At 42.0% G+C, this 24,858-nt stretch overlaps 1 protein-coding gene across 2 annotated transcripts; it reads left to right on the forward strand.

Annotated features, from left to right (window-relative positions):
- The first annotated feature begins 256 nt into the window (after positions 1–256).
- Positions 257–15,884, forward strand: RBM17 (RNA binding motif protein 17). 2 transcript variants are annotated; one of them, XM_030467960.1, is made up of 12 exons: positions 257–314; positions 3,019–3,159; positions 4,680–4,796; positions 6,308–6,474; positions 8,132–8,229; positions 9,183–9,239; positions 11,740–11,881; positions 13,741–13,892; positions 14,557–14,630; positions 14,993–15,091; positions 15,388–15,460; positions 15,607–15,884. In XM_030467960.1, the coding sequence occupies exons 2-12, from the start codon at positions 3,037–3,039 to the stop codon at positions 15,708–15,710; spliced, it is 1,206 nt and encodes a 401-aa protein (XP_030323820.1). In that variant the 5' UTR covers positions 257–314; positions 3,019–3,036; the 3' UTR covers positions 15,711–15,884. The 2 variants fall into 2 exon arrangements, with proteins under 2 accessions (XP_030323820.1, XP_030323828.1); XM_030467968.1 differs by lacking the exon at positions 257–314 and adding an exon at positions 903–927.
- Positions 15,885–24,858: the final 8,974 nt, after the last annotated feature.

Raw genomic sequence — 24,858 nt, forward strand, 5'->3', positions numbered from 1 at the left:
CGCACTGCACCAGGCGAGTAAAGGAGTGTTTCCGCCGAGAGTCCAACCCCCTAATTCAGGCAGCCGGTGCCGGGGGCGGTCAGGAACTCGTGAAGAATCCGAGTGTTTCCCCATGGGATCCCTTTCCCTCCCCATTCCCGCCCCTCTGTGTGTGTGTTAGGGGGAGGGTGAAGCCCTGATGCGGCGCCGCTGCTCCCCCCACACCTCCCGCCCGCCGCCAGGGGGCGCCATAACCGGTGTAGCGCGCAGGCGCGGGGCGGGGTTTCCCGGCGGCCTCTGCGGCCGAGCTCATGGCGGCGGCGGTTCGGGGACGGGTGAGCGGCGGGCTGAGGGCCTCGGGGGGTTCGGGGAGATCGGTCCCGGTTCTGAGGAGGGTCTGGGGTGGTAGAGCGGAGTGCGAGTGGAGTGGTTGTCCTCTCTGAGTGGCCTCGGCAGTGAGGGTGCTCCCTCCGGTGTGATCAGGCCCTGGGAGATGTGTGTGGGGGGGGGGTGTTGGTCAGGGCCCCTCAGCTGCGCGGCTCGGCTGCGTCCCAGGCCTCGGGTCACCTGTGTGTGCATGGAGCACGGGAATAAGAGCCCCTGTAACGCGGTTATAGCCCCTGTGCGTTCCTCTCTTGTACCCCTTCTCGGGCGTTGAGGCAGATAATCCCTTTCCCGATATGGCAGGACCCTCCCAACATCCATAACGTGCCGCAGGTACTTCCTATCTGCCCCAAAACAGCTGCATTGCTGCTCTGTAAACTTTACTCGCCTATGGCAGGTTGGAATTAGTGTAGTGCCTTGTTTTAATCCCACTCCCATATTATAATGTTCCTCCATACGTTTCACTCCCGGTGTCCATAGCTGTATTGATTTCAAACGAGTGCAGCTTTCTCTGTTTTCTTGTAGTGAACTCTTCAGCTGAGCCCTGGTTGTTCACATTGCACTGTAAGATTAAATTGTTGGTTCTTTTTAAGATTCTTGCTGAGCTTGCCACCTTTTGGGGTTGTAACATAGTTCTTGCCTGCTGCATCTGAGGCTTTTCCCACTGGTTTAAATGCAGATAAGTTGTATCTACAGCAAGTCACCTCCTGTATGCTGGGCAGGCTCCTTCAAGTATAGTTATCTGTCAGAAATCATCTGTCAGATCTGTCTAGTGGGAAGTGTCCCTCCCCATGGCAGGGGAGTTGGAACAAGGTGATCTTTTAGGTCCCTTCCAACCCAAACTGTTCTATGATTCTATAAAAAATGAGGGATCAGGGATCTTTCTGATGAATCTGTAATCTGTCACTGCAGGCGTGTTTAATACTGCAGTAAATTAAGAAATTAAAGGGTTTTGGTGAAAAAAAAAAAGGTTTGGGTGAAGATACTGTAATTCAAGCCAATCAGAGACTGAATAATGAGCTTACAGTTGTTCTGCAGGTGATAGAGCTCTCATTACACTAAATTCTCTCTGTTCATGTCAGATACAATATTACACGAAATGAGACATTCCCTGTTGTGTTTTTGATGTTGCTACCTAGCTGGTTTTATATATATGTATATTTCTATATATGTAATGTATATTTATATATATATATGTGTGTATAGTGTGTATGCATATATAAGCTCTGTGTATGTGAGAGGCCTTTAAATGCTGTGGAAATGCTTAATAATACTACTGCAAGTATACTTGAAAAATAAGAAAAATATTTCTTTACAGTGATGCAAAAAAAAAAAAAAGTGAAATTTAAAAAGGTGCCTGGAATTGGTGTTGATAGATTTGTGTGGAGAGTTATTAAGGTCAGCACAAGAATTCCTGTGACTTGCAACTTGTGAGGCTGCTGAGATGCATAATATTTAATTTCCTTGTGAACCTCAGAATGCCACTCTGGACCACAGCACAGCTTCTTCAAAGCCTGAAGTTTCCAACACCTGTTGATTTTGGACAGTATTCACTGCCTTTCTGACAGTTTTACACAGTCTTGTTGTAATCAGGTGTACCTGCTACTAATCAGAAACATGTTTTTACTTTGAATTTTATCTGGCTTTGAAAAAAAAGTATATAAAAATAAAGTGTACAAACATGCAAACTAGAATCATAGAACTGGCTGGGTTGGAAGGGACCTCAGAGATCATCAAGTCCAACCCTTGATCCACTCCCACTGCAGTTCCCAGCCCATGGCACTGAGTGCCACATCCAGTCTCTTCTGAAATATCTCCAGACACGGAGAATCCACTACTTCCCTGGGCAGCCCATTCCAATGCCTGATCACCCTCTCCAGAAAGAAATTCTTTCTAATCTCCAACCTAAACCTCCCCTGGCACAACTTCACACCATGCCCTCTAGAGTGCCCTCATAGAGTGGTTTGGGTTGGAAGGGACCTTAAAGCTCATCCAGTCCCAACCCCCTGCATGGGCAGGGACACCTCCCATCAGCCCAGGTTGCTCCAAGCCCCATCCAACCTGACCTGAGACACTGCCAGGGATGGGGCAGCCACAACTTCCTTGGACAACCTGGGCCAGGCTCTCCCCACCCTCAAATTCAAGAATTTCCTCCCCATCTCCAACCTCAATCTCCCCTTTCTCTCCAAGTTTTAACCCATTTCCCTTGTCCTCTCCCTACCCCCCCCATGTCCAAAGCCCTCCCCCAGCTTTCTTGGAGCCCCTTCAGATATTGGAAGGTTGCTCTAAGGTCACCTGGGAGCCTCCTCTTCTCCAGGATGAACAACCCCAAGCCCTCAGCCTGGCTTCCCAGGGAGGTGCTCAGCCCTCTGAGCATTTGAGTGGCTCTGCTCTGGACACCTTCCAGGAGCTCTGTGCCCTTCTGGTGTTGGGGACTCCAGAACTGGACACAGAGCTCCAGGTGGGGTCTCAGAAGAGCAGAGCAGAGCAGAGGGGGAGAATCCCCTCACTTGACTTTCTGTCTCTGCTGCTTTTGATGCAGCCCAGGACCTGCTTGGTTTCTGGACTGCCAGCACACATGAAGCTGTAGCAGTTAAGCCCAGGTCATAGGTTTGTTGTGTCATCTGGATTTTTTTTTTCCCTTTTGTCTTTCAGTTCTAAACTGAAGAGAAAATGTCTCTGTACGATGACTTGGGGGTTGAGACCAGTGACTCTAAAACAGAAGGCTGGTCCAAAAATTTCAAACTCCTACAGTCTCAGTTGCAGGTGAAGAAAGCAGCTCTCACACAGGCAAAGGTATAGTCCTCTTTGTATTTTTGCTTTCTGTTATTCAAACTTTTTTTGTGTTTGGAGCACTGAGGGAGGTTTGTGACCTCAGAATTCTGCTTTGGGGTAATTTTGCTGGGATTTGTCCAGGAGTTTGTTGGGAGGAGGAAGGAAGGGGAGGGGGAGGTGAGATGCTTATTGAAATCTGTTAGAGGGAGTCTTGCAAAATTAAAACTGAATTAGGAGCTGATGTGTGCACTGTAGACTTCAGATTTTTTAACTAGTAGAGCCAAAAGCTGATTTTCACATCTGTGAAGAGAATGAGGTGAAGGAATTTGGGTTGGGTTTGGTTAAAATGCTGTGACTTGTAGCTGGCAGTACAGGCTGTTCTTGGCATCTTGTATCAGTTGTTAGTTACATGTTTGTGACATGGAATGCTTCTTGTTTAAAAGGCTTTTGGTGCTAAAGTGCAAAGTGCATTGGGTGTTAGGTATTTTTTCAGGGAGCATTTCCTATGTGTGTGGAAGGGAGAAGGAATGCAGGTTACTTCCTGGAGCTTCATCTCTGACAGAGTCATTTTCTCTTTTCTTGCTACAGTATTTCAGCCTTTCTTTAAGCATTGTTGATGTTTTGATTCAGGCAGGGCTTGTGTGCTCTTTGTGGTGTGTAGGCTCTAAAGGAAGATTGCTACTACTGCTTTTTTAGTTAAGTACAGATACCAGATACCTGCACAGCCTTTTTTTCGTTGTAATTGCTCCTGATTTATGGTGCTAAAATTGAGGGCAGGATTTAGTTGATAATAGGAACAACATGCATGAAGGTGGGTGCTCTATTAGATCTGCTCTTTGTCTGTGTAACTGATATGTTGTGTGTGCATAGAATAATACTTGTAGAATACTTGTAGAATAATACAAGAATAGAAAGAGAAAGTTTGGAATTTAAAGTAGATTAATGTATTTTATCATCTGGTGATATATGGAGAACAGTATATCTTCACAATAAAGGTCTTTGGAATAAACCTGAGCCTGTTTATAAGAAAAAAACCCACTCAATTCAAACTCTTCTGAAGAGATCATCTGGATTTTTACTGTGTATTTGGCCCTACTCCAAACTGAGGAACATTCACCTATGGCTGTGTGTTCTGGTGCATGCACAAGCAAAGCCTGAAGCACAAGAAGAGAAAGGAATGCACTGGCTTCACTGCAGCCTTTTTTGAAATATTCATCAGATCTGTATTTGTGTAGCAGCTCCTTCATCATAGTTTTCAAGCATCTGTCTCAGAAACAAGTGGCCTTTTGTTACCACTAAAATACAACAGAACATAAGTTACCCATCAGGGTTCATTAGAAATGTTGAAATTAACTATTTGTTAATAGAGTGGACAGAAATGATTATTGAACTTTGCACTGTGAAGAATTTGAGACAGTGGTTTTCATCCTAGTAAAAAAAAAAAAGGAGATACCAGCTGCAAGTATGTAAAGAAAGCTGCTTTTTGTAGAAAACCATTCTGTTGTCTTTTTTAGATGTTTTATGTTTTGGTGATTTTTCAGAGTCAGAGAACAAAACAAACAACAGTCCTTGCTCCAGTGATTGACCTGAAGAGAGGGAGCTCCTCTGATGAGAGACAGATTGTGGACACACCACCTCATGTAGCAGCTGGGTTAAAGGTAAGAGCCAGACAACTGTAAAGTCCAGCTGTTAACAAGTGTTTTGGAGTTGGAACTCTTTGCTCTCTGTATTTTCTTTTTTCTGGTGGTCAGAGAAGTGATCATTTTGTGAAATTTGCTCCCTTTGCTCAGAGGTTCTTTATTTAATGAACATTTCAGCCTCATACAGACTTCCATGTGGAACAACATAAAGTTACCAAGTTTAATTTGCAGTTAAAATAAAAGTGTTTTAGTGTATCTCTCCTGGACACCTTTGAAGTACTTTTGCCAGACAAGGATTTGGTCAGGTCGGTAATGGATGTCATTGTAGTGGGACCAGTGTTGGAACTGGACCTGTGTAACAAGGAGTGTTGAAAGGAAAGGAGGGAAAACGGAAAGGAAAAGGGGAAGTGAAAAGGAAAGGGAAAAGGGAAAGGAAAAAGGAAGGAAAGGAAAAGGAAAAGGGAAGGGAAAAGGAAAGGGTAAAAGGGAGAGGGAAAAGGAAAGGGTAAAAGGGAAGAGGAAAGGTAAAGGGAAAAGGAAAGAAGAGGGTAAAATGGAAAAGGAAAGGGAAAAGGGGAAGGAAAAGGGTAAAGGAAAGGAAAAGGAAAAAGAAAGGAAAGGGAAAAGGGAAGGAAGAGGGAAAAGGAAAGGGGAAAAGAAAAGGTAATGGGAAAGGAAAGGCAAAGGGAAAAGGAAAGGAAAGGGAAAAGGAAAAGGAAAGGGTAAAGGAAAAGGGAAAAGGAAAGGGTAAAAGGGGAAAGGAAAGGGAAAAGGAAAAGGGAAAAGGAAACAAAGGGAAAAGGAATCGAAAGGAAAGGAAAAGGGTAAAGGAAAGGAAGGGAAAAAGGGAAGGAAAAGGGTAAAGGAAAGGAAGGGAAAAAGGGAAGGAAAAGGGTAAAGGAAAGGAATGGAAAAGGAAAGGAAAGGGGAAAGGAGAGGAAAGGAAGGGAAAGAGGAAAGGAAAGGGAAAGGGGAAAAGGAAACCCCCCTAACTTTTTAAAACTACTTTCTTGTGGTAAGGAATCAAAAGTAAACCTGTCTGAAAAATCACATTTTTCAAATGTGGTGGTTCTGAAAGAGTTCTTTCAGGTAAGGGAAGAACAGTCTGTGCCAGTCTGATAATAATAGCAGATAATGAGAGAGACTGATGAGGTTGTGTGAGAGGAGCCCTTGCAAATGGTTGCAACAGCAAGATGTCATTACACTTCTAATAATTAATTAATGAGCTTTGAAAAACTCTTGTCCACACTGATTTGCTGCTGCTTCATATTTGGCAGGGAGAGGAGGTGGGGTTGATTGTTTCTTCATGGAAAAAATTGAGATAGTGAGAGACTGGGTGACATACTAGTTTTAATATAAAACTTAATAAAAACTTCTGGCACTGTTGGGATTAGGGGATTCCCTGCCACTAGAGAAGTTGGGAATTGAGCTTTATGTTTGGGGTGGGAAGGAAATGTTAAACTCATGGTGTCCAACTCAATGTTGTTCTCAAATCCCAGGCTGAAAAAACCTTCTTTTTCTTTTTTAAGGACCCTGTGCCTAGTGGCTTTTCTGCAGGAGATGTGTTGATTCCTTTGGCAGATGAGTATGATCCCATGTTCCCAAATGACTATGAAAAAGTGGTGAAAAGGCAAAGAGAGGAAAGGCAGAGGCAGCGTGAGCTCGAGAGGCAAAAGGAGATTGAAGAGAGAGAAAAGTAAGTTTTGATGTAACTCATGGCATATTGGCAATGAGATAAAGAATAGAAACATCAGTTGGTTTCTTATATCTGTCTAAACAGCTTCAGGGAAATCCTCAATGGTTTTGTGAAGAATACTTTATGCTTGTGGAAGCAAGAGCAGTGGTTTTAATGTGTCTGGAAGCTCTTGCTAAAATCACCTAAGGATGCAGAATTCACAGCCTCTTTGGCTTGTCATGGACAAAAAAAGGGAAAGGGGAAAAGGGAAAAGGAAAGGAGAAAGGGAAACACCTTGTCATGGACAAGCCAAAACACATTTGTAAGGTTTGTCTGTTTTCCAGGTGTTTCTGTCTCAATAGTAGCAGCAGTACTTGGGTACTTCAGGTATCATTGTCAGACCCTGATCTTGCAGGTATTTTAGAGCATTTCTTGCAAGTATAATGTAACTACAGAAATATCTTTCAACACCCAATGATTAATAAGTCTTTTTTTTAATTTTTTTTTTTATTATTATTTTTTAATCTTTTTTTCTTTTCTTTTTTTCTTTTTTTTTTTTTCTGCATTTAAATGCTCTAAAGTAATACATTCCTGCATTCAGTTTTAAAGATGCAACCAGCACAGCCTTTGAGAGGCATAGTTGTGTTTTCTATGTCAGTATTCTGCATTCAAATTGGATAAGTTAATTATCTATTTTTTACTCCTCTGTCTCTGGACAAAAGAAAATACTACTTAATTATCTCAATGCCCTTTCCCTATAAGAAACCTCTCTAATCATATTAAAGAAATTGAATGTAGATTCTGCATTCTATTGAAATCTGCTTGCCAGGCAGGAAGATTATATTTGCTTGGCTTAAGTTAATTAAGTCAGCTTCATCATGGTGTGTATCATCTGAAGTCTAAGGAATTACAAGAGGGATATTTTTCTGTTACTCTGTTTAGACTGTGGAAATTATTTAATATTTTTAGTAATCAGGACTTCTGTGTCTTCTCTCAGTTATATCTTTCTTGTTCTGGAGGAGGAGGAGGATTGCCTGAGGCTCTGTTACACTTCAACTAGCAAGCAAGATCTTAGAAATCTGGGCTGTCATTTCCACAGCTTCAGCATTGATTGCTTTTTAGTGAAGCTTGTAACTGAAATGTGGGCCAAGAGGGTAGGTTTTAGAGATAAAATTGGAGAGAGGAAGTGAAAAATACATTACACATTATAACTTAAAGCTGAGAAAACAAGCTGAGCCAAACCTGCATCAGATTTGTGCTCTGCAGTAACCCAGGTGTTTGAACAGAGTAAATGTTTGGTTTAAATGTACAGTGTAGAGATTCAGAAATTCTGCCTGGTTTCACAGTAGGGCTGATTTTAGAATCTTGTGGCACAGTTCTGATGGTTGTGCTGGGACTGAGATCTGATTTATCCCCCAAGTTATGTGCTTAGCTCTTTGCAGAAAACACTTCTCCTTTTCTTAAAATGTTAAAAAGAGTAATTTCATGATACAGTAAATAACAGTTGGAGTGGAAACAGCAATTCCACTTGAAGCATTTCTAACCTAAATGTTCAAAGTTCTGTCACACTTGCCTGAATCTCATTTTAATTGCCAAGCTTACTTCTCAATAATCTGCTTAAACATGATGTAAACCACTAGTAAGGTAGTTTCTTATCCTAACTTTCTGTTTCTCCTAGAAGGCGTAAAGACAGACATGAAGCCAGTGGGTTTTCAAGAAGACCAGATCCAGATTCTGATGAAGATGAAGATTATGAAAGGGAGAGACGAAAAAGAAGTAAGGGAGCTGTTTATGTTTTTGATGAGGAAAGAGCAGAAAAAGGGCAGGGGGGATATTCACAGTTCATAGAATCTGTTTGTCTCAATATGCTGTTTTTTTCTAAGCCCTCAGAATAAAATAGCATTTCATTACACCATAAATGTTGTATGCAGAAAGCTGTTGTTTCTGTGGAAGCAGATGGTTAACAGCCAAGCTGTCTGTGGAAAGACCTCTTTTTACATTAGTTTGTAAATACCTGTTTTAAGTTCCTGCATGATGTAGCTCCAGGGAAGCAGTGTGGCATGAGGTGAAATCAGGCTCTGAGGATTACTGTTGAGTTTTTGCTATAAAAGCTCACCATTTCTGCATTTGTTGCTTGAATGCCCTTAGAACTAATCAGAAGATGTAGCTCTGGGTGATGAGCTACATCACTGCATGAAGAAAATTGCACTTTATTCTCTTTCCACATCAAAGTTACAGTAAATAATTCAAGTCTGTTGTAAAAGAGAATTTCTGACAGGGGACATTTAAAATATTTGCTCTGCCTTGGGAGCTTGGGACCACATTGGAACATCCCTTATTAAATATGGAAGGGACTTAGTACTTTATACTCTTTTGAAAGCATAGTTAATTTTGAACTGATTGTCTTTATCATTTAATTTGAGCAATTTTAGAACTGAAGGTTTGCTTCACTGTAGTCTTTAATTTGGAAATCCTGTGAAACATCCTTAAGACAGACCCCATATGCAGCACATCACTGCAGTTTGATGTTGTCTCCCTTGATGTGCTTTTCATTCAGTTCTAGTTCACCACTACTACAACTCTCCAGGCAGCTCTCTTGCTGGTTTTCTGTTTGTTTGAGATGCTTGCTGAGAATTGGCTGGTGAGGAGCCAGCAGCTGTGTTAAGATTTAGTGAAGGTATTTTGAGCAGCTGATCACACAAATGTGTTCTCTTCTTTTTTGTCTGTAGGTATGGGAGGAGCTGCCATTGCACCTCCCACTTCACTTGTTGAGAAGGACAAAGAACGTGAGTACAGCAAAATCCTCTTCTCTACAACCTAGCAGTGTTGTGCCTTGATCACTCAACCTTGTCAGCTGCCAGCCACTCTTCCCATATGGTTCTTTTTGGCAGGAGAATTTGTAGTACTGCTTTGTTGACAGAAGGGGAAGCTGTGGGGAACCTGCACTTTACATTTCTAGCAATGCAGAAAGAATCCTCAAGAACAGAGAAGAGTTTTGGCAAGCTGGTCTGGTACAACCAAGTTCAGTTACTCATTTCTGATGTGAAATAAAGTGTTGCAGATGGGTTTCTCTGGGTAGAGAACTCACCACAGCAGGGAGAGGGGAGTTTTTCCATTACCCTTTGCTTTAGGATGTGCTTTATAGTTACATTTTCTGAAGAGGTTGTGCACTACAGGCAGATTTTTGTAAGTTTTTAAGGGATACAGTATTTGCTAAAGAATTGTGTGTGGGCTGGGGTTTCCCTCAGTGAAGACAGCTTGAATATTTCAGTTGTCCACTAGATGGCAGAACCTTGCTGTAAGAAAAAAACAACTTTGGAGTCCTGTTTTTTTTTTTTTTAATGTGGACATTCAAATCAAGTGAAGCTTGATGGAGTAAATGAATGGTATACTGAAAGCATTTGAAGTGTGTAAACATTAAAAGCAGAAAGATTTTTTTAAAGTAAATAATTAGGAGCAACTGAGTGTTGTCAAGAAAAAGTAAATATGGGCTGGAAATGGCAGAAATATCCTGAGGGGGAGAAGTTTCAAAACGTGACAAGATCTCACAAGGAAAACTTTGTACTGCTTATTACTTGATGCTCAAAGCAAGGCTGGAAAAAACTGAGAAAAGGGTTGAAGAAGAGTCTGGGAAGACCCCCCCTGGCAAGTAGTGAGATCCAAACTGGGTTCCCTTGCTTTCTAAAATCCTCACTCAGGAATTTAGGTGTGGCTGGATCCAGTTGCAGCCTCTGACTGTAAAGAAAAGTTTGGACCCTAGGTTCTGTCTGGAGATCAGAACACACCTGGAGAAGGACCTTGCCCAAGTTTACCTCTGCCATTGAGGGTCTCACAGTCTGACCATGCACTTGTTCACAAGATGTGAATGTCACTGTTCATCCAGTTATCTTTGATTATTGTATCTTCCCTTTCTCTGCTTTTACCCTTCCCTGTCCAAAGGTCCCTGTTCACTTTCTGTCAGGACAGTTTCCATTCCTTCTCCTCCAGTTACTTCTGGTCAGGATAATTCTTCAGGAATCCAGTTGCTTCAACTTAAATTTCAGTTAGTCCATTTTACCATTGTTAATTTTGAGTAATAATCTCATTGTCTACGTCTTGTTTCAATATTATTCCAGGTGGCAGAGTAAAAGTCTAACAAAGGTTCAGTCATAGGAGTTCAGCTGAAGTTTAATTAAAATTGAGATCTTATTACTCCAGCTACATGTGCTAAGTCAACTTATGTCAGGCAGTTTTAGATTTGTCCAAATCTTAAACATTTCTACAATTAGTTCTAATATTCCTTTATTCAGTCTATTGATCCCAGTACTGCTATAGCCAATCTGTTTCTACTTTAAACAAAAGCATTGCTGTAGCAGAAGTCCCATAGTCCAATCCATCTGCTGCTTAAATAGGATTTTTTTTCCACATGTGATCTTCACATCTTGACATTTTATTTGGTAAGATTCAAATACTGGTTCACAAGAAAATAATCTAAAATTAACTCAAGTCTGAAAGTCCTAAGTATATTCAAAAGTGTGTTCTGCATATTTCCTTTTGTGTTCTGCAAGGTTTGTTTTGGTTTTTTGTTTTTTACAATTTTTTTATGTGCCTTGTCAGTGGAAGGTAGTTTAATGAGTATTGATTGAGATATTTATACACAGATACAGTGAGATACATATCTCCAGGATATATTTGGAGGAAAATGTATCCCCCAGGAAAAGTTGCAGTTCAGCAATTGTCAGTGAGCTCTCTTAAGGCTGTGGGAATACTTTGCTCTGAGTTGCATTCATTCTTTTTGATAGACTGGTTTCTTTTTTGTGTGAATGCACAGTGTGCTTTCCTTCCCAGTCCTCAGGCTCCAAGCTGTGTGTGTTGATCCAATTTTGTCATAATTCTGTGTCTGATCCATGGGGCTTTTCATTTTGCTTTCCCTCTTCCTTGATAAAACTCATTGTAGTGCAGGTGGCCTCTTAATGTTCCTTTTCTCCATTTGATAAGAGGTTAATAATGCACTGGTCGAACTTGCTCTCTATCCAGTGAGGAAAATCCAGGATAATTTAAATTCTGTTTCTGAGAGAGAGGTGAAGAGTATATTAAAGCAGCATGTGCAAAGGAAACATTCTTCTGGTTTGGATTTATGTGGAAGACTTTTTTTCGTAGTTTGGCAATATTAAATCAGAAAAAAAGTACAAGTTGCAGATGAAGAGTTGTCTGTAAATTAATTAAATTGAAAGCTTAGTGCTTTAGCATTCATAATAGGCAGGTAGTGAAGTATTTTACTAAAAAAAGCAAACCTGTTTTCTTCAGCTGTAGCATCATTTCCATTTGAAGAGGAGTCAAGACCTCGGGCACCATCTTCCAAAGCAGCCATTCCTCCCCCAGTGTATGATGAGCCAGAAAGACCTCGTTCCCCCACAGGACCTAGCAACTCTTTCCTTGCTAACATGGGGTAAATATCTGACTTGTGCACATTTTGTGGAAAAAGGCCTTAGAAGGTGGTGGAAACCAAAGGTTGAAAGAGAGAAGAACATAACCTGTTCCATGTCTGTAGTCAGTATGGGTGCGTAGAGTCCTAACTGGCAGGGTGCAGAAAAATCTTTGGATTTATTTGGCAGGGAGAAACACACTTGAGGTGCTTCTAGGCTGTGATTTTAAGTGATTGCTGAAGCCACACTCCAGTATAAAGTGTTCATGGCTTGTATAAGCCCAGGTAATGTAATGTACAGGAGAACACAGATGGCATGACAGCTCCTCTGGGTTTATTTCCCAGCTTTGCCTTAAATCTGCTGTGTGCCAGTGGGTGAATTATTTCAGCTCTGCTTTGTTTGTTTGTTCAAAAATTCAAAGCATATTTGCATGAATGCAGCAGCTGTGGCTGCAGATCTGTCTGTTTGCTTTTCTGCCTTGGATTAGCATCGTGTGTTAGTGCTGTGGCAACAAACTGAAGTCAAATTTATAATTAGGAACAGCTTAGAGACCTCATTTAAAAGGTGGAGTGGTTAAAGATTGTCCTTTTGTCAGTCACACTGGGTGTTGTGGAAGTGCAGCCTCAGCATAGTTAAAACTGTACCCAGGATGAGCACAGACAGAGAAGTGTCTGTGACATGAGCACACTGCTTTTCCACTCATTTTCAAGACAATTTTTGATGCATTTGTTGATAGAAACAAGATAACCAAACTCAGTACATCTGAACTAATTGATCTGTTGTTACCACCTCGAGTTAACAATACCCTGGGACCTTCATTTCATTGAAGGAAGTGCTAAAAATGTGACTTAACCTGCCTGTCTTTGGCCACAAAATTGACTACTATTTATTCTGTAGCCAGAATATACTAAATATTTAGTAATATATTTAGTAATATACTAAAATATTTAGTATTTTAACCTTTCAGTATTACATAGCCAGACTTTTTAGCCTTTTTTAGTGTCTTTCTCTTTTATGTAGTGTGCTTAGAAAATAGTCATGTATCATGCAGTACAATGATCCCACGTTTCCTGTGTGATCTTATGTGCACCTTGATAAATTGGGGGTGACTGAGCATGGAATATTGATTGTGGTTTAAATTAATACACTATGGCATATTCTAGGGGACTTGACCTGTCTACCTATGGTTTCCAAAGAACTCTCAATGTATATTTGATTTTAAATATACATTCAGTGGGACTTCATTGCCTTGATAGGTTCTTGACAATTCAGAAAGATGGAATTTAAATTAATACTGAGGATAATACAAAACCACATACTCTGGAGCTTACACCAACCTGGAACAAATAGGTAGTGGAATGTGATTTCATGTGGAAAGTAGATTATATCACACCTGCTTTTTCTCTCAAGTTTTTGATACCAACCACTGACAAAGATAAGAAACAGAACAAAATAGACTTGTGTCTAATCTGATTTGTGATTTACTATCAGCAGTCTGATTTAGTGAAAGATGCCCCAGCCAGTGGCAAGAGGGGTTGGACTTGATCTCTAAACAACTATTCCAACCCAGACCATTCAACAGAGTGTATGGTGCTGACTTGCACTGCTAATGAAAGTTGGGTTGTATTTGTGAAATTACACACAAATTTTATTTAATCAACTCCTGTGCCAACTCTTCAGCCTGTGATTCAAAGGTAATACTATAAATCTCTTCAGGGTGCTGTGAAATTTTTAGGTTGTTGAGTCATGTAGAAGGTCTTAAGTTTTCAGAGTCTGTGTAATGAGATTTTAGGAGGGTAGAATATTTGAGCACTCAGGAGAAATGCTGTGTTAATGCTTTGTGTAAGAAACCTTCACTAACTGATGCTTTTTCTTTTTGCAGAGGAACAGTGGCTCATAAAATCATGCAGAAGTATGGTTTCAGAGAGGGCCAGGGACTGGGGAAGCATGAACAGGGGCTGAGCACAGCACTGTCAGTAGAGAAAACAAGCAAGAGGGGTGGCAAGATCATTGTTGGTGAAGCTGCAGAGAAAGGTAATTTTGTCCTATACCTATAAGTTTGTGAAAAATGGTCAAGGAAAAGCAATAGTTCAGGCTCAGTGGAAGGTCCTAGTTTTTTTGCTTCCCATCTGTCCTTGCAGAAAGTACCAGTTAGAGATGGAAGAATGGCTCATGTTCTGTTTGTGGAAATTTATCTTTTAAGTGGTCCTCTATTCATGTTGGGTTTTTTAGCTCATCATTCTCTTCCTCCATCAGTTGTACTTCTGAAGGGGTTGTCCTGCTCTGCTCTTGCTGGCTGTTTATCATGTGCATTAGATAACAGCTTTCATTTCTCTGTGGTTGTCTGATCTAGAGACAACATCTGCTGGAGCAGCACCTTTGCCTGAACAGGGTTGGAAGAAGAGTGCTGGAAGACAGGAGAGCTGATTTTTAGTTCCTAGGGAATCTGATACAATTCTGAACTTATAAATTGTTCATATGAAAGCAATAATATATTGCCTCTATTTTAGTGTAATTCACATTCTGCAGAAGTGATTTTTTTCTCTTACTGTCTTCCCAAGCTGCTTTGAGTTCTGAATGGCTCTTCATCACAAGAATGAAAGTACATTTTGTGGCTTTTATTCCATTATTTGATAGCAGTAAGATTCTAAGAAAAGTGAGCTATAATCTTAAATTATTCCATGATTCACTGTTGCAGAAACAGGCAAGAAAGCAGATTCTAACCCACTGACTGAGATACTGAAATGCCCAACTAAAGTGGTCTTGCTGAGGGTAAGTTGAGAGTCAGAAAACACATCTTGGTGTTTGTAGCATGTGTGACTGCCTGAAATGTTTCAACCTGTGTGTCCCTGTTACAGTGTCTGTGCAATTCAGACAGTTCTGGCCTGCACCTTCCCAGTGCTTTGTGCTATGGAGAAAATATGACTCTTCTTGAGAAAAAAGTTGTGACAGTAAATCAAACACTGCTACAGCTCATAATGTTACCTTGTCTTAGTACCAGAGAGCTGTCTCCTCCAGTGGTTCTTGACTGATAAATAGAAGCTTAAAATATTCGTGGTCACAGCTGCATGTTTCTGTGATTTGCCTACAGAGTTGTACATTAAATGAGTTACATTTATTCTGTGAACTTTCAGAACATGGTGGGTGCTGGAGAGGTGGATGAAGATCTGGAAGTTGAAACTAAGGAGGAATGTGAGAAATATGGCAAGGTTGGGAAATGTGTCATCTTTGAGGTAAGAGAGAATCTGTCTCTCTTTTGGGCTGCTTTGAAAGCAAATTGGGTTCTTGTCCCTCGTGACAGGCTTGTTTATTGCTGCCTAAGAGAAGGGTCATGAATTAAAAGTTTTCACAGGGTTCTTTGCTCTGTATGTCATACAAACTTTTAATGTCAGAAACTGGGCAAAGATCTCTGGATATTGTGGGTTTGGAACCTTTTTATTGTGTTCTCTTCAATACGTTTGTGAAAACAGCAATTTAAGGCAGTATTTTTGCTACTGCTCTAATTACTTCTGGTTTTGTTCTGTTCCAGATTCCTGGTGCCCCTGATGATGAAGCTGTAAGAATATTTTTAGAGTTTGAACGGGTTGAATCTGCCATCAAAGGTAGGATACTAAATTGTGTCCTGTGAATCTCAAAGTTAACTTTTGTAGAGAGATTTAACAGTCTCACTGATCAGACTGTGTAGCTACAGAAGTGTTTATTTTTTTGGAATTGCTGCTTGCTGACCTGTTTTTTGTTTCAATTCCAGCTGTTGTGGATCTCAATGGAAGATACTTTGGAGGCAGAGTGGTGAAGGCTTGTTTCTACAACCTGGACAAGTTCAGAGTACTGGATCTGGCAGAGCAAGTTTGATTTTAAAAATCTAGCTCGAGGTGTCACTGTTTTGGCAATCATGTTTTCAGCAGTGGGCTGGGAATAAGGAAGAGAAAAGTAGCTTTCCTAGCAGACTGGAAACAAGCCTCATTGAATGGATTTTTCACATTCGTTGTGACATTTTTTTGTAATATAAAGCCCTTTGAAAGTAAAGAGTCACGTCTGTGTGGTTTTGAATTGCACAATTCTGCTTATTGCTCTGGGGATCCTGGTTTTGCTTTTTTTTTTTTTTGAGCTTTCAGATTATTTTGTTCTTTTAAAAACCCACTGCTGAGGAAATGCTTTGTATTTCTGCTTTCCTTGTCCTGGTGCTTCATCATGGAGTCCCTGTGCTGCATCCACAATAAGTGGGAAGCTTTGGAAAAGGACTGTGTGCTGTTATGCTTCTCTTCCCTGATGGTATCTCAGAATTACAGCTTTGCTCTTGTAAGTCCTCTGTCTCTGCACTCCAGAGTGATTTGGGGTCACTGGACACTTGGCATCTAATTTGTTGTCTCCTGACTCCAGGACAATACTTTCTCTGCCAGAATGGAGACTAAAGTAACAAGGAATGCATTTTGTCTTTCTTCCCAGAACCCAAAGGAAATACACATTTAACCCAGGGAAATAGAAGGAGGAACAATAGAAAATTCTCAGCTATTTGAAACAGAATGAGTGGACTGCTTGAAGGAGCTCTCTGCTGTCAGGCAGTCTGTGCTAGAACTACCTGGGGATAACTGGTTACAGCTCATTACTAAAGTGCTGTAGGTAGAACTGAGGAAAGCTCAATTCTTCTATCTGGCCAGCTCTCAGATTCTCACTTCCTCTAATGTCACCTGTAGGTCACTAACCTTTTGTTTGACTGATTCAAAGCTGGCATTTGCTCTCTCTGTAAGTCAAAAAACATCAGGGTTCATCTGGGGTTGGTTTGGGTTTTTTTTTTGAGGAGTGCCAGTGAAAGTTTCACAGTTTTCAACAGAAAAATTCTTGGATCAAAATCTGAAGAGTTTACAAACTAAACAGCTAAACACTACAATTCTAACTATATATATATATATATTTTTAATCTATTGTAAAGTAATACTCTCTGCTACTGGTTTTATGTTTGCTTTTTTTCTGGGGAACAGAATGTGATAGAAGAGTTGGCAAGAGGTGGTTGCAGTGGTGGGAGCTGTCTCTGCTCCATTGCAGCTGGAATTGTACAGATGCTAAAGTGGAAGTGAGCTCTCAGGGCATTTGAGCTGTCTGAAGGCTGATGCTGGATGTCTTTTTCCTGCTATACACATGTACTGGGTGTGGGGGGGAGGGGGTATAGGCCTGTAGTTGATTGATGCTGTGAATATCTCTAGTTACTGCCCTTTTATTAAGTTTTGGCTTTATGACCAAACCCTTTGTCTCCTGTTTCACTTATTTTTGTCTGCTTGTGTTCCACCAACCTCTGTACAAACATTTGCTTGTAAAACAGAAAACAATTTTTCAAAAAAACTTGTATTTTACCTGCTGTGTCTTGGCTTCCTTACTCTGCTTTCCTGTTGCACAAGGTCTTCCCAGAGTCAGTCACTTCTAGTCCAAGTCTGCTGGTTTGAATCCACCTTTAGAAAAAAAAAACCTCAGTGCAGCAGAGGTGAAGAACCAGCCTGACTAACACTAAAACCACAGGACTTGGGGCAGTAACAGAATCTAGATTCTGTTATTAGCTCTGCTGTCAGTTTTTTGTTTGACCTTGAGCAACACTTCAGGCCTTTACTACAAGGTAATAAAACAAAGAAATTACCCTAATATGAATTAGCATAAGTTTGCTAATAAAAGTGGAGCAATTTGAGTGGCATGCTGTGGAAATTCAAGCACTGATAACACATTTAGTCTGACCTGAACTTAGCTTGAAATATGACTTGCCTTTAAGATGATTTATTTATGGCTATTATTTCAGCAAATGCCTCTGTTCTGAGTGACTAGCTGTAAGCATTTCCTGAGGTATACAAACTGTTTCTTGTCTTTTAACCAGCTGCTGTGTTCTTTTCTCTATAATACCAGCTTCAGAGCTTCCAGTTTGATGCCTTGAAGGTCTTTTCATTTGCTGAGAATTGCTTCACTGGCAAGTTTTGAACCATTTAGTTCTAAATGGTTGAAGGCTATTGTGGTTGAAGGCTTAGGGGTAAAGTTTACCCCTGAAAGTGTAGGGAAGAGGACTTGTTCATTTAGTGTTTTCTGTAGGGGATTCATGCTGTAAACAGAGTTTTTCTGTCCCCTGGGGACCTCCTGTTAGCAAACCTGTGTTGCCTTAGTTTCACTTCTGGGTCCTGACTTTGGTGGATGCTGTACAAATTCATGATGTTGGAGCCTGGTTTGTCAGCAGTTGTCCTCTAGGTGCTGCCACAGTAAATGCAAGCACACACATGGAAACCTTCCAAGGATCTTAGAGGCACTGACTGGGCTTCCTTAGTCAGATTTTACTTGTCACAGACCATGTAGGAGTTTGTAGGAGTTGTGGTTTTTTTGCAAATACACATTCATCCACTAATCCTGTGTTGATGTGTTGGCTCAGACTTTCCCAAGTATGGCTGTATCTTGCATGCCTTGAAAAATTTTGTTCTAAATTTACTTTTTTACTTCCTATATTCCTCTGGAATCTCATTGCTGACTTAGTTCTATTTCTAGGAGTTTCTGAAATTAACTTTTTATTTAACACCTCCAGCTCTTACTGCTTATGCATCCCTTTTCTCTCCTGTGATTCATCAGCACCCTCTCACAAAGGCTCAGCAGCACTTCATTTGGAGCTCCTCACTGCAGCTACCAAGTTTTATTTATTTGTCTTTGCATACTGGAAATTGTGCACCCACCTTCTGGATGTCCTAGTAACTGGTCTGAAGCAAGAATATTTTCATTTCTCTTTTTTGCCTGGTGCCTTAACAGGTTATGTATGATTTTACAGAAAATGAAGAGGAAGCTGACCTGTTCTGGTTTTGCTGAGACATAATTTTTCTGTTCAGAGAAATTGTCATTTTGAGAAGCTGCAGAGTCCAACCCTGAGAACAGAGGAGATAATCATAGAATCATAGAACTGGCTGGGTTGGAAGGGACCTCAGAGATCATCAAGTCCAACCCTTGAACCACCGTTGCGGTTCCCAGCCCATGGCACTCAGTGCCACATCCAGTCTCTTTTTAAATATCTCCAGACACGGAGAATCCACTACTTCCCTGGGCAGCCCATTCCAATGTCTGATCACTCTCTCCGTAAAGAAATTCTTTCTAATCTCCAACCTAAACCTCCCCTGGCACAACTTGAGACCCTGCCCTCTTGTCATGCTGAGAGTTGCCTGGGAAAAGAGCCCAACCCCCCCCTGGCTCCAACCTCCTTTCAGGGAGTTGGAGAGAGTGATGAGGTCTCCCCTGAGCCTCCTCTTCTCCAGCCTGAACACCCCCAGCTCCCTCAGCCTCTCCTCATAGGGTCTGTGCTCAAGTCCCTTCACCAGCCTCCTTGCTCTTCTCTGGACCTGCTCCAGCACCTCAATCTCCTTCCTGAGCTGAGGGGCCCAGAACTGGACACAGGACTCAAGCTGTGGCCTCACCAGAGCTGAGTACAGGGGCAGAATCCCTTTCCTGGACCTGCTGGCCACGCTGTTCCAGATACAGGCCAGGAGATGTGTTAAGATAATAAGATAATAAGATGTGTTATTCTCATTTACCCCTATCTGTGGCATGTGGATTTCTGTAGTTACCAAGATCAAGGGTAGTTCTGAGCCATCCAGCCGTCGTGGTCCAGGAGGGGCTGACCCAAGCTGGCCAACCCGAGCATTCTATACCTTAAATATAACCCTTACATATATCAGGAAGTTTGCAGGGATGGGTTGTTCCATAGGTGCCTTTCCAACAGGATCCTGTTTGTCTCATCTGCTCTGTGCCTCAGCCCAACTCCTCTGCCTGTGGTGACCATGGTGTTGCTCACAGTGTTGGGCATTCAGCTCCAGCACTAGAAGCACACAGCTCCTGACTGCTCTCTGGAGCTGAGTATAATACTGTATTATAATTCTTATATTGATATTGGAGTTAATTTCTCTTTTTTGTTTGGTTTTTTTTTTTTTTTGTGATGGTTATTTCATCCCATAGGTCTCCTTTTCCTCATTCCCTTCCTTAGGTGGGCTCTGGTGATAGAACAGCTGTTCAAACCAAACCATGACACCTGCTAAGATTTATTTGCCTTATTTGCCTTACACTATTGGTTAAACTGCTTCAGATGAAGAGTTTGTTGGGTTTTTTTTCAGACCTGATTTCCTAAAATTAAGCCTTAATTCCATGTTTTAAGTAGCCATGTAAATATCCTTGATTCTTTAACATGCTGAATAACTCAGATCTCCTTGCAGGCTGAGTATGACCTGTTCATTACTTCTGAGAATCCAGATTAGGTGCCTACTTAAGAGAGATTTGACAGTGTCCTGATGCTAACAGGAAGCTGAGAGGGACGTGTAGGACATGTCAGCCCAGAGCTGGATGAGGTGTCCCTAGTGCATTATCACTGTAGTTTTAAGAACAGGGATTTGCACAGTGCCATAACCACTTGTTAATTCATAACACTGGCTTTTATTTTAATAGGGAAGTGTTTGCTTGATTCATTTCATAATTTTATAACCCCAAGGTTTTCTTTCAGAGTGGCAGCAACTACTTCAGAACCCCTTGTTGTGGACATGGGTTGTGATTGTATTTTATGTGCACTGTTCTGTGCTTACCCTGCATTGAATTTCAGCTGTCAGTTTTATCACTTGCCTACCTGGTGTCAGACTGAAGAAAGCTGATGAGATGGAGCTCATGAGGAATGATTTTAATATTAATATTGACAAAATCTGAGCTTTCTTTACCATTACAGGAAAGGTGAGAGTTGCTGCTGGAAGAAAAGAAGGAAAGGAAAGGAAAGGAAAGGAAAGGAAAGGAAAGGAAAGGAAAGGAAAGGAAAGGAAAGGAAAGGAAAGGAAAGGAAAGGAAAGGAAAGGAAAGGAAAGGAAAGGAAAGGAAAGGAAAGGAAAGGAAAGGAAAGGAAAGGAAAGGAAAGGAAAGGAAAGGAAAGGAAAGGGAAAGGAAAAAGAAAAGGGAAGGAAAGATGTACAAGAAGTGTCTTGCCCACAGTCATGCAGCGGGTTGATTGGAGAGTTGGGTTTAGACCCAATTGCCCTGTATTTGCAGCTCTGCAAGCAAAATCCACATTCCTTGTGGAGCTGCTTTTTATTTTAACAGCAGAAGATGGTAAGTGCTCTTACCCTGGACCTTAGGATTCTCAAGTGAGTTCAGCTGAGGAGATGTCATTTGTGTGCTGCAGTCTGTGTGCTTGCCTTTTAAGGTGCTTATCTGAAATCAAGCTCCTGTGGTATCTTCTGATGTGTATTTTACCCTTCTGTGCAGGAGAAAAATGTGCATTGTAACCCCACATAGCTTTCATAAAGCTGGAAAGAAAAATATGGAATGGTCCAAAGAGGTTCCTAGGCTCTCTTGATTTGTTATTCAGCAAGCAAAAGTCAGTCAGGGAGCACTTTCTTTTCCTTACAGCACTTGGTGCAAGAGCAAGGCTGAGATTCATACCTTGTGAAATTAAATTAGATCCAGTGCTGATGCTTGGGGTTGTTCCTCCTCAGGTGCAGGACTTTGCACTTCTGTTGAGCTTCCTGATGCTCCTCCCAATCCATTTGAGGTCCCTCTGGGTGGCAGCAAAACCCTCTGGAGCCACTCCTCCCAGGCTGCTGTCACCTGCAAAGCTGCTGAAAGTACCCTTTGCCCCAACATCCAGATTATTAATGAAGATGTTAAACAGGACTGGACCTACTACAGATGCCCGGAGTAGACCACGAGTTCCTGGCCTCCAGCTGGACATTGTGCCACTGATCACCACCTTTCAATCTACCTTGGTGCCTGCTCATCCAGCCCATGTTTCAACAGCCCCTTTATGAGGGGGGTCAGATGGCAGACAATGTTTGGAAGCCTTAGGGAAGTCCAGGTAGCCAATATCTGCTGCTCTCCCCTTGTCTACCAAGGCAGTCATTTCATTCTAGACAATTATCCAGTTGGTCAAGCATGACCAAACTAGAGAATCCCTGCTGGCTACTACTGCTGATTTTATTTGCCTTCAGTGAATCCCTGCTGGCTACTCCTGATGATTTTATTTGCCTTCATGAAAATCATTCCTGGGATTGGCTGTACCAACATCTTGGAATTAAAGTTTTGAAACAAGCAAGAGCATCTACCTGCTTACAGATACATCTGACATTGGTAAAGTGTTCCTGACCAGCTACAAGACTATAAATCACCTCCTTTTCCCAAGAAAGCAACTGCTGCTTCTGATTGCAGAGAACTTGGAATGTTGCTTACCAGCAGTGTCTGTACCAGTACCTGCAGGGCTTTGTGGTAGTGATTGACTCCCTTGGAGAATTCCTGCCTTTAGGTGATGAGGCACTTTGTCCTTAAAAGAAGAATTGGGGTTGATTCAGTCTGTTCATTTGCTGTCAGCTGAGAAATGAGACTGTAGAGCCTGTCTGCAGCTGGAGGGCTTCTTTGCTACTTTGAAAACTCCTATGCTTTTTTCAGGTGCTGTTTGGATTTCTGAATTTTGCATTTCTATATGGAAGGAGACCTTTCAAGAGGGATGAGCATCGTGGTGGGTTGTCAGAGCACCACTTCTAGAATCATCAGAAAATGGCTTAGGTTGGAAGGGACCTTAAAGATCACTTACTCCAATCATAGAATCACAGACTGGGTTGAGAGGGACCTTAGAGATCATCCAACCCCCCTGACATGAGCAGGGGCACCTCCCACCATCCCAGGTTGTTCCAACTCCCATCCAGCCTGGCCTCCAACACTTCAAGGATGGGGCAGCCACTAATTCCCTGTACCACCAGGCCAGACTCCAGCTACTTCTTGGTGATAATTAACACTGAGTTGGGGCTTCACCCCTGGGCCAGAGGTAAGAAATGAGCTGCTGTGAAATTCTGGGTGTGTGAGCTGAGTGTGTGTTTCTGCTTGAGAGTAGTGCCTGGGCTTGAGAACTCTTTTGGTGTGTCCTCTAGGCAAGACTTCTAATAAAGAATTTCCCTCTTGTCCTCTGATGCTGAAGATTTTATTCCAGCTGGAGGGCAGCCCCAGAGCCTTTTTATCTTCTGATGGGTTTGACTAACCTGAAGCTTCATTATTTTTCTCACTTCTTCAGGGCCTGCCCTCTCCTTTGGAACCCCCTATGGACTTCCAGAAATGTGAAAGCTTTGAGTTAGTGTTAGAATAAATCCATGGACAGGGAGGGACTGGTGGGCATTGTTCCTCCAGAGTATGATGGAGACTGCAGGACAGCAGGAATACAGGCTGCTCCTTGTATCCGCTCTATAAATAGAGGTTTCTGCTGGAGAAGACTCCAGCATGGATTCCTCTTGAATCCTGTACTTTTTTCTTGTTTTTTTTCTTGAATCCCTGATCTTTTTTGGGAGCACTTAAATGTAAATACTTCATTCTCTGTTGAGAATCAGCCATAGTCACAAGCAAGCTGGGTGCTATGTGACCAAGGGATAACAAAGCAATTCCTGCAGAACATCCCTCACACACCAGCACCAACTTCTGGTTATGGCTGTAGAAGGGATTTTTGATGAGTCCAGCTAGAGATGGTCAGGCAGGACTGGGTGTTTAATATGTCAACCTCATCTCTGTCCTCTTTTGGTCCAAGACTGCATTTCAGGCAGATGATTTTCACCCGTATTGTAGTTTAGTGACCAAATAAACCTATTTTTCTTTTTTCTGGATGTTGGCTTTCTGCAGTGTTCTGGAGAAACAGAACAGAAGAGGGTGGGAGTGCTGCTGCTCAGTCATGCATGAGCAATGGTATTTTGGGGTGTTGGTTGATGGAATAACTGGTCTGTATGTGAGAGGGGACAGATCTTTGCCTCTTCCCTAATTGCAGAGTGAGCTTGAAGATGAACCTTCTCCTCAGGGGACTGCAATGACATTTTGTGCAGCACAGAGGACCATAGGATTTTCCAAGGATGCAAAAACCTGGCAATTATATATATACATATGTATTCTAATCTCAGTCAGCTCCAGAGTCCACAGGCCTTAACCCCTTGAGACATAAATACTCATTTCTTGTCTCAGGAGCAGCAAATGGGTGGCTTCTCCTTTCTCCTCCTCACTGAAGGATCTGTTAACTCTAAAACTGTCTCTAAATGAGCATTTCAGGTGGCAGCATCACCTTCCTCTTTTGACAGCCCCATAGGTCAGATTGTCAGTTTTGGCACTTGAGATGCCAACTCAGAAGTTAGTGGTGTGGAGGAGAAAACAGACTGAAGTCTGCAGAAGTTCTAATTGCTGGAAAAAGATGGGAAAACATCAATTCTCCTCCTATTACTTTCCTCTGGAGAGAGAATTGGATGGCAAAGCCTCTGTCTGTGTGCTCAAGCCAAGGAAACCGCAGCAGTGAAGTGGAGCAGGGATGGGCTCCAGACTTACCTGCATTCCCTGATTTCTGATCCCTGCTGAGCTCATGGTTCCAGCTTTACAGCATTTCCTTTCCTTTTTAGCACCAGGAAACAGGGAAATCCTAAAGCCTGGGGATTCTTGCTGCTTTTCCTTCTCGTTAGGATAGAAATGTAATAGATAGAAATAGGTAAAAATGCTTAGGCAAGCCTGAAGGCAGCTGCTCACCTGCCCATCTCCCAGCAGCTGGAACACTCTCTCCAGCATTGCTTTTGGTCTACAAGATCAAGGAGCTAAAGCTGGGGATGGGTAAAGCCCACACCAGAGATTTTGCAAGGCTGCTTTAAGTGGCACATGCTTAAAGCCCAAGATAAACTCAGCTGTGTGAAAACCAGAACCTTTTCCATCAAGTTGAACTCGCCCTTTCTTTGCTTCTCTTCTGCTTCTTATTCCTCCCCAAGGAAGAACATGGGGTTTTCCCAACACAGTTTTTAGGCATCTTGCCATTTCATAGCCCTTGAGTTGTTTTACCTCTCCCAAGCTCTCAGGTGTGATCTCTCCCCTCCTCTTGAGTGGTTGCAGCAAGTCAATAACTCAGGAATCCACATGGTTCCTGCCAAGGCAAAGGCCTTCAGCCCATCACAGATTTCTCCACTTTTTGCCATGGGCAGAATTCTGGGAAGCTTTTTTGGACTTCACTGCTTTGAGCTTG

This window comes from Calypte anna, chromosome 1, assembly GCF_003957555.1.
Source record: "Calypte anna isolate BGI_N300 chromosome 1, bCalAnn1_v1.p, whole genome shotgun sequence".
In the NCBI taxonomy this organism is placed as follows: domain Eukaryota; kingdom Metazoa; phylum Chordata; class Aves; order Apodiformes; family Trochilidae; genus Calypte; species Calypte anna.

What these genes read in the sequence shown, in the direction of transcription:
- RBM17 (XM_030467960.1), top strand. Translation starts at nt 3,037, where the DNA reads ATGTCTCTGTACGATGACTTGGGGGTTGAGACCAGTGACTCTAAAACA. An exon ending in TGTTGAGAAGGACAAAGAAC is followed by an intron (nt 9,240 to 11,739) that starts GTGAGTACAGCA and finishes TGTTTTCTTCAG; the next exon opens with CTGTAGCATCATTTCCATTT. An exon ending in GGTTGAATCTGCCATCAAAG is followed by an intron (nt 15,461 to 15,606) that starts GTAGGATACTAA and finishes TTTCAATTCCAG; the next exon opens with CTGTTGTGGATCTCAATGGA.